Source organism: Trachemys scripta, chromosome 1 (assembly GCF_013100865.1).
Source record: "Trachemys scripta elegans isolate TJP31775 chromosome 1, CAS_Tse_1.0, whole genome shotgun sequence".
In the NCBI taxonomy this organism is placed as follows: Eukaryota; Metazoa; Chordata; order Testudines; family Emydidae; genus Trachemys; species Trachemys scripta.
Window position 1 is genome coordinate 163,039,539 of NC_048298.1, and position 16,924 is coordinate 163,056,462.

Genomic DNA, 16,924 nt, shown 5'->3' on the forward strand with positions numbered 1-16,924 from the left:
TTCAATCTCCCTGGTCATTCTATTACAGATTTAAAAGTCACTATCATTGAACAAAAAAACTTCAGAAACAGACTTCAAAGAGAAACAGCAGAACTAAAATTCATTTGCAAATTTAACACCATTAATCTGGGCTTGAATAGGGACTGGGAGTGGCTGACTCATCACAGAAGCAGCTTTGCCTCTCCTGGAATTGACACCTCCTCATCTATTATTGGGAGTGGACTACATCCACCCCGATTGAATTGGCCCTGTCAACACTGGTTCTCCACTTGCGAAGTAATTCCCTGCTCTCCATGTGTCAGTATATAATGCCTGCATCTGTAACTTTCACTGTATGCATCCGAATAAGTGAGGTTTTTACCCACAAAACTTATGCCCAAATAAATCTGTTAGTCTTTAAGGTGCCACCAGACTCCTTGTTGTTTTTGTAGATACAGACTAACACACCTACCTCCTGATACTTAGCAAGAACAATGAAAAACAAATACAAGGAAAATGGACATGATTAAATATGATATTTTAAAAGCATCCTCCAGGACAAAAGTCCTCTTTTGAGATAATGAGCCAACTGATAGTTACAGTGTTAACCTTTAACAACAAAATGCTTGTTTTAATGGACAAACTATCTACATGCACAGCTCTCTGATGCATTTTGTTTGATAATAATTGTACACGAAGTCCTAATATCCCTGTTTTATAAGTGGGCATGATGAAACAGGGAGTCCCAGTGACTTACTCAAGGTCATACAATGAGTCAGTGACAAAGCTGGAAATAGAACTCATAGGTCCTTACTGCTTGTTAGTATCAAATACAGTCTAATCTTTTTACTTCACAGCCATCTGGACAGCAGTGTTAGTCAGGTTTTGTTTGGTTTATGGAGTATAGGAACTTGATCATGACTACAACAGCTTTGCCAGTGACAAAAACTTACATGTGCTGCATGGAAAAATGTTTAAGTTGTCATTCACAATTTTAAATAAGACGTTAAAGTAACATCTCTCTTATTGCTTTTCCAGCCTGGATTTCTGTTTTAAATTTCTAGTTCAAAGCTGCAATGGACAAAACAACAATGCTAGAACAACAGGAAGTTTTAAAACTACAACATTACTCACTGTACAATGGCAATATTTCTTGCATGACCATTCTAAAATAGAGTTCAGAATCACTCTACATGCATATAATTTACTATAAGTATATATTCAAACACACAACTCCCCAAGACTGCAGTCATAATTCTGCCACTGAATACATATATAAAACTTCCTTTAAAGTTAACAGAAGCCATTGTCTGCAAGCATAATTTGAACCTGAACATTCATGTGTGTATGTACGCTGTTGACAGATGGAAACCACTAAGGGTACCACGGCTATAGCAATTTGGTCTGAAAAATTTAAATAATGTTAAATACGTACTTTATACATGTTCTGAATACAAAAAGTTTTTTAAAATGTGGAAAATATAAAGTACGAAAACAGAGCTAAAATTAAGATAATTTTCTGTGAAAGAGTGTTCTGTATAATGCATTGTGACAATTATACATGAGCCTCACCATGGTAACCGCTGCACAATGAGTACTCACAGTGTAGCTCGTGGCTGCTCTAAAATACAGCCTGCAGCTGCCTTATTCTGTCAGTGTGGGGTGAGGAGAAAGCTGATCAAATGCAGGATTTTTTTGCCTGTGAAATCAATCTATTCAAAGAACATATGAGTACAAGAAAACATTGTGGTTGTGTGCATTTACATTTTGATTGAAAATATGTACATTTATAAGTAAATAGGTGCTATCCTTGAGTTCATGGAAAGCGGTCAGCACACACCACTTGGTATCACAAAATGTGAGTGTCCTTACAGTACAAGTAGGTAGCACTGAGTAAGTCAAAACAGAGTCTGAAGCACTTCATCACGAGAAGGGGACAGAAAAGGAGCTTGTGGAATCCTACCCTGTCCTCTCCCCCTCGCCAGACAAGGGAGATTTCCTCACTTCAGCAGCTGGATAGGAATGGAAAGAGATACTTTCTTGAATGGTGTTTGAGATGGACACAAAATAATTATAGTGCAATATCCTAACATTGCTTTGGGATGTTTTTCCCAGTGCAAAAATAATCAGTATCACTGAGTCATGAAGCCACCACCAAATATATTGCTGCACACCATTGGGTGAAATTCTATGGCCTGTATTTTGAAGGTCAGACTAGATTATCGTACTGGTTCCTTCTGGCTTTAAACATCACAAACCATTCCAGGATATTGCAACATAAGTCCCTCTGACTCTGTTTGCTGTAGCAGTAGTTCTTCAATATTGAATACACATGGGCACTCCTTTAAATCAATCATCTAGAGAGCAATAAGAGCAGCTAGCAGAGTTTGAAAAAATGGAATTTGGTAAATGTTCAGAGGAAAAAGTGTGGAAGACATAGCTGCGAAAATACAGTAGAACCTCAGAGTTATGAACACCAGAGTTACGAACTGACAGTCAACCACACACCTCATTTGGAACCAGAAGTACGCAAGCAGGCAGCAGCAGAGAAAAAAAAAAAAAAAAAAGACAAAAAAAAAAAGTAAATGCAGGACAGCACTGTGTTAAACGAAAACTACTTAAAAAAAGGGAAAGCAGCAATTTTCTTCTTAGTAAAGTTTCAAAGCTGTATTAAGTCAATGTTCAGTTGTAAACTTTTGAAAGAACCACCATAATGTTTTGTTCAGAGTTGTGAACATTTCAGTGTTACGAACAGGTGTTTAACTTTGAGGCTCTACTGTAGTGGTAAACTTTCAATAGTTATTTCTTGGCTTTCTTCCTTTATAAAATTCTCATTATAGGGAAGCTGTACATGTTCTGTGATTAAACAGAGAACTTCCATCTCCAGAGCTATTAGCCTGTTCACAAGCCCTAACAAACAAGGTAACAGGTAGTTATCAAGGTAACAAGCAGCAAATCAATACTGCTAAATTGCTGCAAACTCCTTGCATTCCACTCTGAATATATAGGCCTATAAGACCAGCAGTTCTCTATTTTACAGCAGCACATTTGACAAACTGTGGGAAAAGTTATGACTATCATTTCATATTGTGCTTTGCCATAAGGAAATGGAGGGTGGACTTTGTCCTGTAACATTTCCTTTTAAGCAAAAAAAGTGAACTTTTATCTCCCTTTGTAATTAGAAAGATCTGGAATTGAAATACTTTCTTCAATCATGTAAAAAGGAAAATTACACTAATAAATCCACTTATTTGCTCAGAAAACTACATCTGTGCAAAACAAGTTCACAAAAATTCTAGCTTTTCTCTTTGCGATACTAACAGTATAGAGGCATGTTACCAGATCACATTTGGCCTGGTTGGAAGTTAGAGACTAAGGACTCTACTCTGCCATCTGTTAGGAGGCATCTCGGTTTTTGTGTAATGGAAGGTAATTAGCAAAAGTTGTATTGAACACGTAAAATTGTTTATATACTCAGGAAAAAAAAAAGAGTATAAAGCTTTAAAAATATAATTAACAATGTATTTTAATGGAGTCTGATAATCATTCACACTCCCACATCCTGAGATTTTGAAGTCCCTTCCTGATTCCAGCTGTCAAGCAGTCTGCATCATGATCTCTCCCCAGGCCCCACTCCATTCCTCACTATACCCAACATTAAACTCCCAATTCCAGGAAAAGCAGATCAATAGTGTCAAAATGTAAAGGCAGTAGTGGTCGTTCTAAGACATATTTTGGGGGGGGGGGGAACTTAAAGATGTTTCCTTCTAAGTGAGAAGGTCAAAATGTAATCTATGTCAGGGGACAGGAATGAGTTCCATACTGAGGCTCACAACAACAAAACCACAATCACCAGCTGACTTTAGACGCAATGGTGAAAACCCTAAATAGTGAAAATACCAGTCTACAAAAAGCTCCAGGAGTTTGCTCGAGTAAGAGCGAAGTAAAAACCCAATAAGAATCCTCAGGATTAGGCCAATGACTTTTAGAGAACACCAGCAACCATTCCAAAGTCCAAGTTATACAATTTCTCTCCACACCTGCCAATCTAGGTAATGGCTTAAAGAAACAATACCGCCCTTAAACAGTGACCACCCATTACTGAATTGCAGCCATTGCTGAGGCGAAACACCAAGTGAAGAAAATCACAGGGCTTTGGAGCGGAGCCCGGAGCCGGAGCATGGAGCAGCTCCGGAGCAGTGGAGCTGCAGGTTTTTGCCTGGAGCTGAAGCGGAGCCGGAGCACAGCTCCAAAGCCCTGGAAAATTATGTTCCATTTGAAAATATAAGATTAAATACAGGTAGGCAGAAATTAACCACCCCACACAGGAATGTGGCTAGAATAGTGGGATTATGAAATCATGATAAATGCTATAAGATCTTTAGTGACCAGAAGTGGACATAAAAGATGGTAATACCAAGAGCACAGTCTGCTCTAATGGCAAGCTAATAAAATCAGAGGGAAAAGAACCATATACTGAAGTACCAACAACTTCCTGCACCAGCCACCAGTTCTTTGGAGATTTCCCATCAAAATACGGACCACACCTGGTATTGTTTAAGAGAACTGAATGATGATATGGATGCAGAATACAGTCAGCTTTTTATTCTGCTGACCATCTGATAGGAGATAAATCCTCTAACAAACTATTTCCTCATCCAGATTCCCAATCCACCACAGTTCTAGTGACATTAACTTTCTCTTCTGGTGGTCCCAAGATCACAGTAGGAGAGTCGTTGTCTTAAATAAGTGATCATAAAGTAGGTTTACCATTAAGTTTTAGATAAACAGATATATTTATTTTTATTACATATACAAAACTGATTTGTGAGAGGAAATCTCCATACATCAGCACAACAGCATAAACACTATGGAAGAATGCAGCTATTAGAAATTAAGTTCTATTTCATTTATGTAATTACCTATTCTAAGACGCAAGGCAGTTCTAAGGGCAAGCGAACCAGCGTGGAAAGATAACAAGGAAACTTCCAAACCTTGCCTGATTTCTGGGACCAAAGCATCTTGAAGGTTCATGGTTTCATTTTTGTTATCAACTCAACACTTCTGGATTCCAGCTGTGACTGGAACAGACAAGTCTCTTTCTGAGCTTTCTAGTCATGTTTCGAAGATTTAAGGGCTGAGATAAGCATCCAAATCTTCTGAGGCTCACCCTTCAGGGTGGGAGGGTCCCAGAACTCAGGCCCCCACCCCGGAAGTCTACACAGTAATGAAAGAGCCCTGCAGCCCGAGTCAGCGGGCACAGGCCAGCCATGGATTTTTCTTCGCTGTGTAGACATTCCCAGAGGAGACATGGGACCACTGATTACAGAAGTAAGGTGATCTTAAGACACAGCAAAAACGGCACATAGAAGTTGCTGCTTTCAACCAACAGGCTGAGGTAACAGGTGGGTGCTGCATGCAGCCCACTGCCCCAACCACAAATTGGATGGATTTTTCTTCCTCAACATCCACAAAATCCCCTCCGTAGGCCAGCTTATTTGTCTTTATCTGGTTAAAGGCAAGTTTCACCCAAAAGGTAACTCCCCTTAATGGGCCAAGAGGAGTTTACCATCTGTAAACACCAGTTTAAAAACTAATTTGCAATTTTACTTTTGATTAAAAAACATTTTTTTTCCTAAATTCACTTACAATGTGTCAGAGTGGAGTATAACTTTTATGTTAAACATCAAATTGGTGGTAAGGGCAAATTTTTAAAAATAAATTTACACTACTTTTGCAGAGGATATCATTTTAACTGAGTATTATGGCATTTCCAACGCAGGTCTGCTTAAGGAATTCTAGTTTATGAAGATGAACAGCATGTTTATCATCATGAACTGAAATTTAAAAAGGAAGTCTGCATTGTAGTGAACTATGGCTGGGTATAGCATATTTCCTATCAAACGCACCCTGTTGCTCATCAAGTGACATGGATCCGAGCTGTTTGTTAACCACAGAGGAAGGAGAATCTGAAACAGAAATGAGATTTCAACTTAAAATATAAGCAGCAGAAAACTGCATAGCAATGTCATGATCATATGTTAGTTTAAAATAAATAAGGTAGCAATGTAAGAAAGCATTTGGGCTTGTTTCTTAAGTGGCCAGTAATTTATAATGCATTTTTCAGCTGTGCTACAGGAGCAAAGCCACATGCTTCTGACCATGACACATTTCTTTACGCGAGCATTTAGTATTTTCCCTAAAAGTATGCCGACAAGATATCAAAGAAGCTGTGTTTTTCCCTTCCAATTTCAGGCATGTTAACCTGTACTATAACTGTACCAAAAGAATCAGAGGGGTAGCCGTGTTAGTCTGAATCTGTAAAAAGCAACAGAGGGTCCGGTGGCACCTTTGAGACTAACAGAAGTATTGGGAGCATATGCTTTCGTGGGTAAGAACCTCACTTCTTCAGATGCAAGACCAAAAGACTTATTGTTGCAAGGATCTCAATACATTTATCAGCCTTTTCAAGGCAATGCTAGTTGGGATCAGATAACTGAGCTTAAATCAAGATGATGAACTATACCTAGAACTTTTATTGTGCCAGGAACAATACCTGAAGAGTCATGACTCCTAAATTCCATGCTCCCATCACCAAACTCAACTGCAACTTAAATTAAAGAGCGAAGGTATGCCCCCCGAGTCTTATAAGAATAAATGTGATCTAAAACTTCACAGAAGAATAAGCAATATTAGACCAGTGTCTTCAAATATGGCGTTAGAATTCTCAAGAATTTTTAAAGCACCTATCACCATAGAATTTAAGAGCTGAGAAGGATTTCCAAATAGAGCAACAAATGTGTGGGTTTTTTTTTTTTTAAATGTGGCCTTTAAATGCTAAAAGCACAAAAAAAATTTCCAGTTCATATACTAAATAATTCAACAGCTCTGCAGACTCTTGGCTGCTATAACCTGAGTGGAGTCTGATAAAAATTCATGAAGACTTAAATTCTCAGTTATCAAATAGCACCATGGCATGATGACTTATATGACGTTTCAGTTTATAATGGAATAGGATCACAAAAGAAGATTTTTCTGTTAGACATCATCAGTTAACAGTTATCACTTTCGATGCATCACATGGCGGACACATTACTGATGCAAAAATTAAACATCTTCTGTGAAAGCTATTTCCCTTGTCATCTCTAAAAAGAACATATCTTATTTCTGTGGCATCCCTAATTCCAGGTGATGCACATAAATTAGTTCAGTATTTGAAATTTTGTAATAATGACTAAGCTATTATTCCTAGAGTCCTGTGCGGATACAAAAATGTGTATCTGCATCCGATCTGCAAAAATTGTCTGCGGATGTCCACGGATTTGTGGAGCTCTACTTATCGTGGCCAGGCTGAGGCTCCGAAGCATCCCACCTCCCAGCCAGAGCTGGGTTGGGGAGAGCCGCGTGGGTAGCTGTGGGAGTTGGAGACCTTCCACCTGTCCTTGGCTGGGCGGGGAGCCTGGGACACATCCAGGTGCTGCTCTCAGCTCACCCACCCCCCGCACCCTGGAGGGTCCGCTGCAGCTCCCCATGGCTCGGCTCCCCAGTGGCCTGGCCGGGAGGTTGGGGCTTCAGAGGGGAAAGAAGAGGGGGAGAGGGAAAAGGCAAGGCCCATCCCCACCCCCTGTTCCAGTGCCACTAGTCATTGCTGTTTGGTGACCTGTGGAGCTGCCTGGGGGCTGCTTAGGCCCCCCTGCCCAGGGCAGGCAGAGGGTCCGCAGCAGCTCCCCACAGTTGCCTGCCCAGTTTTTATGATGGCCAGGCTTCGGCTCCGAGCCCTCGCTGCCGCCCCCCAGCCACAGCCAGATTGGGGAGAGTTAGGCTGGCAGCTGTAGGGAGATGCAGTGGACTCTCTGCCTGCTATGGAAGATAAAAGTGGCTCAAAAGACATCTTTGCCCACTCGTGTCCCAGTCTTGTACCAAACACAGCTTGGTCAGTCCACAAAATCAGTCCCCTAGATTCAAATGCTAACTTAGATCTCAAGTGAAAATGAGTCTCAATAACAGTACACTCTACCTTCGAGTACATACAATACACTTCACAAGAGCTGCAAGGGAACCTCTAATTTAGCACAGAGGTATTTACACAGTGTGCTAAAGTGTGGTTTCAAATCACAGCCAGGGGGGAGAAAGTGGCATGGAGATGCACCACCTCAGTACAATTTTTCAATGCATTGTGCCCAACTCCAGTTCCAGCTGCCACAATGCAGTCCTAGTGACCCAATTATACACTCTGAAAGGTAAAGCCTGTGCCCCCTTCCACCGAGACAGGCCAGTTCTGCTCATTGGTGCAGGGGATGGACTCCCAGGCCATGCACGGTCTCACCCACTGCAATTAGCCTCCATATAGGAGCAAAAGGGGGAACAGGGATTTGTCCATCCACATAGAGCCAGTAAGAATCTAGCCAGCCCTGTGATACTAAGAAATCCTGTTCTTGTTACTTGCTTACACTTTCTTTTATTAAAAAAGTAGCCCTTACATGAGAAATGATTAAGAATTCTTTCAAACATTCTAATCGGCCCTGAAAGTTTAAGAATGCTAAAATCTTCTTGTCAGTTTTTACCTCAATTCTAGGTGATTAGAAAGGGCATGACTAAACTAATATTTTAGTTATGTCAACTGGTAAACAGTTAAATTTATCACCATGTCCCTAAGTTTTGTGCATCAAGCATATTGTCTCCATTCATTAAAGAATAATGTAGATATTTAACACAGCATTTACTTACAAGAAATAAAACATCTGTATCATGTTCAATCATAGAAACTAGCAATGCAAAAGTTTTTAGATTTCCCTACAAACGCAAGTTTAAATCACCTGTATTTTACTGCTATTTGAAGTCATACAATTCAGTGGTTTACAGTTTCACTGTATTGGAAACACTTAACTTGAATGTTACCTGCAAGAATTTTTAAATAAAACAGTTCTAGGGAATGTGCTAAACATCTCACATAACATGGTTAAGAAAAGCATTCAGCACGTAGACATTTTACAATCACTTTGTGTTTTTCTTTTTCAAGTCTCCCCGAAGTCACAGATTGCCAGCTCCCATTCCAAGTGGCACTGGAGAATGCAAAATGCTGTAACTCCCCAGCTCAGATAGGGAACTGAACGCAAGCATGGAACCATCCTAGAGAAGGTCAGGTAAGTGCCTTTTTTAAAATATATGGCTTGGTTTTGTAAATATACTGAAAATATATAACTTTAAATCCTTTGTGATAAAGCTTTTGAAAAAATGTTAGTAAAACTGTGCCATATAGTTAAAAAAACAAAAAAAACCAGCACTTACCTGAGCATCCACAGGCTGGGTCTATGTCCCAGTGCAGTTTGCCATGTTGCCCGCACACTCTAAATTAGAGCACCACTTAGAGAGGGAGTTGGAGATGCATAAATTTGGGGAGCCTCAAGCAGAATGTAAAAAGCAATTTAGAAAGAAGTTATATGCTGAATGCTCCTCTTCACCCCTCCTGCTTAAGTCAAGTAGCATTTAATTAGACCAAAATACTTCCATGTCACCCACCGTTAAGCCACCCAATTTGTGAATACTAATGACTTGTCTACATACTAGTTGTACCATTTTAAGTATACCTGTATTCATACCCGCACAGTTAAAGTGGCGCAACTCCCCTAGCAGAGATGTAAAGGTCATTTATACGGGTATAGCTATTTCCGTAGGGGAAGGGGAAGAAGCTAAACCACCTTTATAATGGCATAACTATGTCTGCAACTAGGGACTGTACTGGGCTACCTATTATAAGTAAAACATAGAAAAAAATCACCCCCTAACCAAAATAGTTATAGCAGTACAAATCTGTATGTAGCCAGGCCTCAAATAGAGAGTGAAAGATGCTTTAAAAGTCCTAAGAGACAGTACATATACTGTAGATTAATCTGGAGACCATGTTAAATAAATACATATTTGTCTCGGCTTTGTTTTTTGTGCAAAGAAAATAGTTACACAAAGTGATGCACTCAATTACATATTAGAGAATTTAACAGAGCCATTTTTCTAGATATTGGTATTTGCAGTAGTGGAGAATTTGGCTATGAGAACTTACTTCAGTCACTCCCTCATAGCAGGAAGCTTTCACTTAAATCCAGGGCCGGCTCCAGCATTTCTGCCGCTCCCCGCCCCCCCCAAAAAAGGCCTTGATCGGCAGCGGCAGTTCAGCGGCAGGTCCTTCGCTCCTAGAGGGAGTGAGGGACCTGCCGCCCCGAATTACCGCAGGTGCTGCTCCTCTCCCTTGGCCGCCCCAAGCACCTGCTTGTTAAGCTGGTGCTTGGAGCCGGCCCTGCCTAAATCACTAACGATGGTGCATTCTCTCAACCTTAAAGACAGTTTCTTTTCCCTATATCATAGCAAGATTTCTGATCAGTTGCTTTATGCTCACTGTCAGTTCTTAGATGGAACTCCTGGAGAATGGTGGCAGAAGTGCTCAAAAAGGAGATTGCGGAATTTACTCCCTTTCAGAGCCTTAGGTTAGCAATCTTTAGATTATATCTTTTTAGCTATCGTCATTATTACTGATACGTATAGGGCTTTTGGGAAATGGATGGGTTAATAGCTACAACAGGTTGGGATTCTATTCTCTCTGTACATTGTGGAAAATGCTTAAGTACTATTTTTTTAAATTTTGTATAGCATCTAGATGGTATAGCAAAGGACACCAAATAAATATGTATAGGTCAAACACTGGACTCCCTGGTTAGTTTTTATAAAGTCCTTACTCCAGCACAACTCCTAACTAAAAGAGGTTCTTTCCCTGAGGGCTGAGTAAAAACTGAAGTAAGGACTTCAGGCTTTGACCCTATATAAAATAAAAACACTTTTCACTACATAAAAATGGACAAAGGCTAACCACATGTTAAATATGGGTAGCACATTCTGCTTCTGAAATGCCACAATTGCAAATGCAGTACTTTAGCTGGGGGATCAACAAGAACAAAAGATTGCTCTTGCAGATGAGAGCAATATGTTTTCTGTATCTACAACCTACAACAAAGGTTGGGCTTCTACTACTGCGAGGAGCTGGAAGAAGAGTCTATGTAAAAAAGAAAACGGAATATACTGCCTCATCTCAATCATGACCTAACAAGGCAAAAGGTGCTTACTGTATGTAAGTAACACTGCAACAATGAAGTATATTGCTTTGCTAGAGAGAATATCAAAAGTGAGTTTTGAGGGAGAAGAGACGGAATAATATCAGTTAGAGAGAGTGTGGCTAACAATTTGTAATTATAAGCAAGAACAGTGTATATGAGAGTCCTGTTAAAAAAAAAAAACACAAATACCTTCAATACCCCAAACCTCTGCCCCTTTCTAGATCCATTTTTTTCTAAATGTTATGAAATGGTTGGCTAACTCCCCCCCCCCACACACACATTTTTGTGCACCACCAGGGTCCTGAAGTGCCAAGATATCAAGAGAATACATGTCCACTCAGTATTGCATGTCCACCCAGAAGCAGGAAGTATTGAAAATATACAGCTCTTGCCTTCAGGAGGGAAGAGACTTCCCACCTAGATCAAAACAATTTCATGAGAAGAAACCAGGAAAAGAAATTGGGGAAAGCAGGAAAAGATGCAAGTTCAAGAGATATCCTGGACTAATAATTTCCATTTCCAATGCCCAGCAGGCTAGAATGATTCAAATCAAGGAGATGTAAATCACCAAGTAGGAAGCCTCAAGTTAAAGAACTGATTTTAATCTACTTTTCCATTTGTACTTCAGTTATTTTCTAAAGAAAGATGTATTCTCATTAGGTAATACAAGCCATTAAATCACATTGATTTAAAACTAAATACACAGCCTTTAGCTAGATTTGGTACATCTTATTGCTACCTAGCAGGGTGCACTATAACTTTATACATTTATTTAAGCAATCATATAGCTTAATATTTTCAGATTCTTATTAATTGTACATTTTTAGTATGTTAGAAAATGGGGAATGATATATTGCTTATTTCCTAGATAATTAACTCTTTGCTCATGATTTATGTCAAGCTGCATTAGGATGGTAACTGGAATTTAATTAAGCCCACAAAATAGAATATAAAATGTATTGTTATTAAACAAAACAAGCCCTTAACATAGTACATGACCTATTGTGCCATCTTTATAAAGCTCAACTCAAAAGACAAAGGTTTTCCCCCCAATTCTATCTTTATATAGAAAAGCAGCCTTTAACTCAAAGTTTTTGACAGAGGCTCATGGAGTCAGCATGTTTATTTTTTATTTAAAATGTTTTAAGAGATTATAGTAAGTTTAGGTCTTAATATATTTCATATTAAAGTTCAGTTTTCATTTTAATCAGGTTTATAAAAATAAAAATGTATTAATATTTAAACAACAAAATCATAAAAATCTAGTTTAAATTAAAAACATCAAATTTAAATCGGGTGTTGAGAGCTGCTAAGTGCACCCATAGAGAGATAAGGGACAGACCTAACATCTTTAAGGAGAGAGGGTATTCTAGCATGCTGGGGATACCAGAGTCAGGTTGTTTGCTTGAATGTATTAAGTTTGTATTAGTGGAAGGAATTATTTGCAAGCCTCTTGGACTGCCTTCAGTTCAAAGAGGTTTATGTGCATCCTGGACTCCCAGGGAGTCCACGTTAGTTGTGCTTTATGCTTGTCGAGATGGGTGCCCCATCCCAACAAAGAAGCATCTGGTGATTGAAGTTTTCTCAGGTGGAGGGGGAATGAAAGGGGCTCCCACATATATATGGTCTCCGTTCTCCCACCAAGTTAGAGAATCTCACACCCTGGGAAGAAGGGAGACTAATATTTACATGTTTCCCCTGCTTGGTAAAGACAGTCAGAAACCTAGGCCTATAGGCAACAGAGGTACTGTCTTGCAAAGGGCATCACATTAAGTGCAGGATGCCATGTAACATAAGAGGATGAGGCATTAACGAACCATGTTTGTGGGCTCTGTCTGAGCTGAGTAGCAAGATTCTTTTTGGATTGAAATGTGTCCTCAGGGAGTTATGCTTTGAAAGTGAAAGAGTCCAAAGTTGCTCCAATAAACTACAATCTGTGTAAGAATTAAAACAGACTTTTCTGTGTTGACACAGAGTCCCAGTGATGCTAGTGATCAGGGATGAGGTTGTTCTTGATACCTCCCGATAAGATTTCCCTGTCAATAGACAATTGCCAAGGTAGGGAAAGACTGATGATCTGTGGCATCAAAAGTGCACTGCTACAACTGACACTACCTTTGGCGCTGTTGCTAAGTCAGCGGGGAGCACCCTATATTTATAATGGTCCAGACCAACAATGAACCTTAGGAACTCCCATGAGAGGGGTAAAAATATTTTGAGTAAATCCCTTCCACTGATATTGAGCAGGTACTGGCTCCATGTCCCCCTGCTGGAGGAGAAAGTTTACCTCTTGAATAAATATCTTCTTGTGAGAGTGGTCTCTGAAGAGGGATGGGGAAGGGAGTTTTGGAAGGGGAGAGGAATTCTATGACAGAGCTGAAATGAATGAATGTCAAGAATCCATTTGTCCGTTACCATCCACCAAGCATGGGAAAAGCAAGTTAAGCAGCCACCAAAATGGTTATCACCGTTCTCAGATGAAGCAGGTGGCAACTGCCTTGGTTCTCAGCTCTCAAAGATTCTCATCAAAAGAATTTCTTAACAGGAGGCTGTGATTGGAAGGAGATGGAGCATTATGCTTGGTCTTCTGGGTCCTGTTTTTAAATTTGTCTGTTCATATTCCATCTACCTCTGATAGTAAAGTGGTTGTGGTGCTGGCCTAGGGTTGTATGCTTGTGGTCTATGAAATTTTCTCTCCGGTACTGGAGTATATATCTCCAGGGACTTCAAAGCTATGTGACATTCTCCAAGGCAGCAGAAGCACTTCCAATAGTCATTGTGATCAGGAAAGCCCTGACACAGGAACTACCATTCTTTAAGCCTGGAAATTTGGACATAATAGTCATTCTATATGCGGGAGAGGAGGGAAAGGTAGGGGAGGAACCCCTGAATCTTAACTAGCTAGATACCATAAAAGCCATCACTAAAAATTATCTAATAAGAACTATCTTTACAATATTTACAGGAAAAACACTGAAGAACTACTTCATGGACAGAGAAGGGTTTCATCTCAGGCCATGCAGCGGTAGAAAGGAACTGGAGAGGGCGCTGGTCCACATCACCCCTTTTAACATTGGTTAAAGCATGAGAAAAAGAAGGGCACAGGTGAGGACTAACAGACTCTGCTAGCAAAAATCTTCTGCCTCAGGCACATGGAGCACCTGTGTGATCACAGTAGAATACACATAGGTACCACCACTCGAAAGAAGATAGTTGGGCCCTATTGTGAATTTGAGGTACATCTGTGGCCCATATAGACGTGGTATGAAAGTACATATCCTGCAAGTCAAGAGACATGAACCAGTCTTGAATTTGGACAGATGGGATGATAGAGACAAGCATTACCATCCTCAACCTGAGATGGCATATGTATTTGTTGAGTCTCCTTAGATACAGGATAGGACAAAGACCCCCTTTCTTCTTTGGGATTGGGAAATACCAGGCGTAGAAACCCTTCCCTTGAATTCCTTTGGAACCTTCTCTGCAGCTCCTAGATGAGGTAATGAGGCCATTTCTGATTGCAACAAGCTTTTGTGAGAAGGGTCCATGAAGAATAGGGAAGATGGACAGTGGATGTTAAGGAACCCTATACAACAGATCCCACTCTAGGTCTGTACATCTGTGTCTAGACATCAATTGGTCAAGATACAGCAATATGATCACACTGGTCAAAGATAAAGGTTATCAAAGGAGTTCTGAAGAATTCAGAAGATTTGTAGTAACATTTAGATGAAGCTAAGAACTAGGGGATCACTCACCAAGATTCCATCTTGCTGCTACGTGCAGTAAGAGGGAACTACGGGAGGGTCAAAACCACTCCACACTTGATGTCCTTGCATGGGAGAATGAGATAACACAGGGCACATGCACAACCCCAATGGATACTTGAAAATTTTCAGCCTCATATGTATGCACACCTACAGTGGAATCCACACCAATGTTCTCTCTAAATTTTTTTTGTACTGAGTGAGTTACAAACTCCACTAAGCACTACATTTTTGTCCTTGGGCAAGCTTTCCCTGCCACCACCACCTTTTTATTTTTTTTTAAACACAGTGAGGGATGTATAAAGGTAGGGTTGGGGATGGGGAGAGTGTGCAGGAGATGCTGCCCTAAAGTGTCCTCCCCGATCTCTCACATGGGTCCCTGTCCCCAGAATTTTCTCCACAGCAGTCATCTTAGGAGCCTGGCCAGCAATCTCTGGCATCAGACCATACTTCCTCCAGGCCAGGGTTTCAGACCCGCCCCCTCCCTGGGCCCCTCTCTGCAGCAGCAATGGCCACATTTCTTGTATTGAACTGCCAGGTTTGCAAGTGGGGGTGGGTGGGTGTCCTGACTGTCCGCTAGACCTGATTAGCCATCACAGAGCTCAGCCAGATCCCTCACCTGAGATCCTGCACAAAGGACACCCCAACTGTGTCCCTGATACTAGAAGCACTCCCCCCCTCACACACACACATACACACCCATCAGTGAAGAGGCAGGGGGGAGGGATAGCTCAGTGGTTTGAGGATTGGCCTGCTAAACCCAAGGTTGGGAGTTCAATCCTTGAGGGAGCCATTTAGGGATTTGGGGATAGCTCCTGCTTTGAGCAGGGGATTGGACTAGATGACCTCCTGAGGTCCCTTCCAACCCTGATATTCTATGATTCTATAATTGCATGCACTGTCACAGTGGGAGGGGGAACGAGCAAAGCAGGTTCTTATAGGGCCACACCACACCCCTACTGGGGCCACAGAGAAGAAACATAGCAGCATGGTTTCTGACCTGTGCTGTATATACAAGATTGTTGCATGGCTGTGCAGCTTAAAAGGAACGTTGATCCACACTGACACATACTCAAAGTAATAGTAATACATTCCCATCTGGAGATTGATGTATTTCAAAAGCAGAATCCTGGCCTAACTTTTCGTACACTGAAGTCAATAGGAATTTTATCATTGACATCAATGTGAGTAAAGCTAGGCTAGCACTTGGTGTTTCTGAAAATCCCACACTTCATCTCTGAATTAGTATTAATATTTATTGACCCAGAACATAAATGTTAGCTTTGGCTTTGTCTGTCAAGGTTTGTCTTCTGGGTCAATAAATCTTATTGTTCAGTCCATCAGAGGAATAATGGCCAGTATTTTCTTTTCACAAGCACAACAGCCAACAAGATTTTTGCCTTTGTCCTGGCTTTCTCTGTCAGGAGTAGCTATTGAGTTCTTGCCACAGGGCAGAGACCACTTCTCTTGTTGTCACCATTGTCTTCCCTGCTCTACTGGCCTTTTTCCACATGCAAGGAGGCAGCCACTGGTGTCAGCAGCAACACCAGAATGTACACTCAGTCCCCCAGGGCCTGGGGTCTCCAACGTCCAACCCATTTGAAAATTGTCCCTGGAAAAGACTTTCCAATGCTAGCAACTATGCTAAATTCAATATCTACATATTCTAGCTGGAACACTAGCCACAGCCATAGTTAATATTGTCAGAGTGTTTCCATTCTATGATCTTGCTTTCAGTAGTGTATAGCTTTCTAAACATTTATCTTTCACAATGAACAGTCTAGGCTCAGTCACTACCCAAAGAGTGCTTTTTTTTTAAAAAAAGGGAAAACTGGAAAGAAATGCTATTCCACTTATAAAAGTGCCAAAAGGGGGGGGGGGGGGGGAGAGAAAATAAGGGGGAAAGAGGGACAGAAAGTTGAAATTTAGCAAATAGTTAGGTAAATAGTTTCTTCAGGAATAAAGGTGTCTGTGTTCTTGTAAAAATAGTTTTTGATTTGGCTGAATTAAGAGTTCTATAATTTACATGAATTAGGAGTTCGGACTTGTAAAGTAGCTAAATGATGGAACTTGTTA

At 40.6% G+C, this 16,924-nt stretch overlaps 1 protein-coding gene across 6 annotated transcripts in view; it reads right to left on the minus strand.

Annotated features, from left to right (window-relative positions):
• Positions 1-16,924, minus strand: part of DCAF6 (DDB1 and CUL4 associated factor 6) — a 166,767-nt gene that overhangs the window by 49,734 nt on the left and 100,109 nt on the right. For 4 of the 6 annotated variants that reach the window (XM_034791508.1, XM_034791490.1, XM_034791480.1 and 1 more), the window contains one exon: positions 5,889-5,948. The exons of the other annotated variants lie outside the window; for them this stretch is intronic. In XM_034791508.1, the coding sequence (XP_034647399.1) occupies positions 5,889-5,948 (60 nt within the window). The remainder of the gene's footprint in view (positions 1-5,888; positions 5,949-16,924) is intronic. 6 annotated transcript variants of the gene reach the window in all.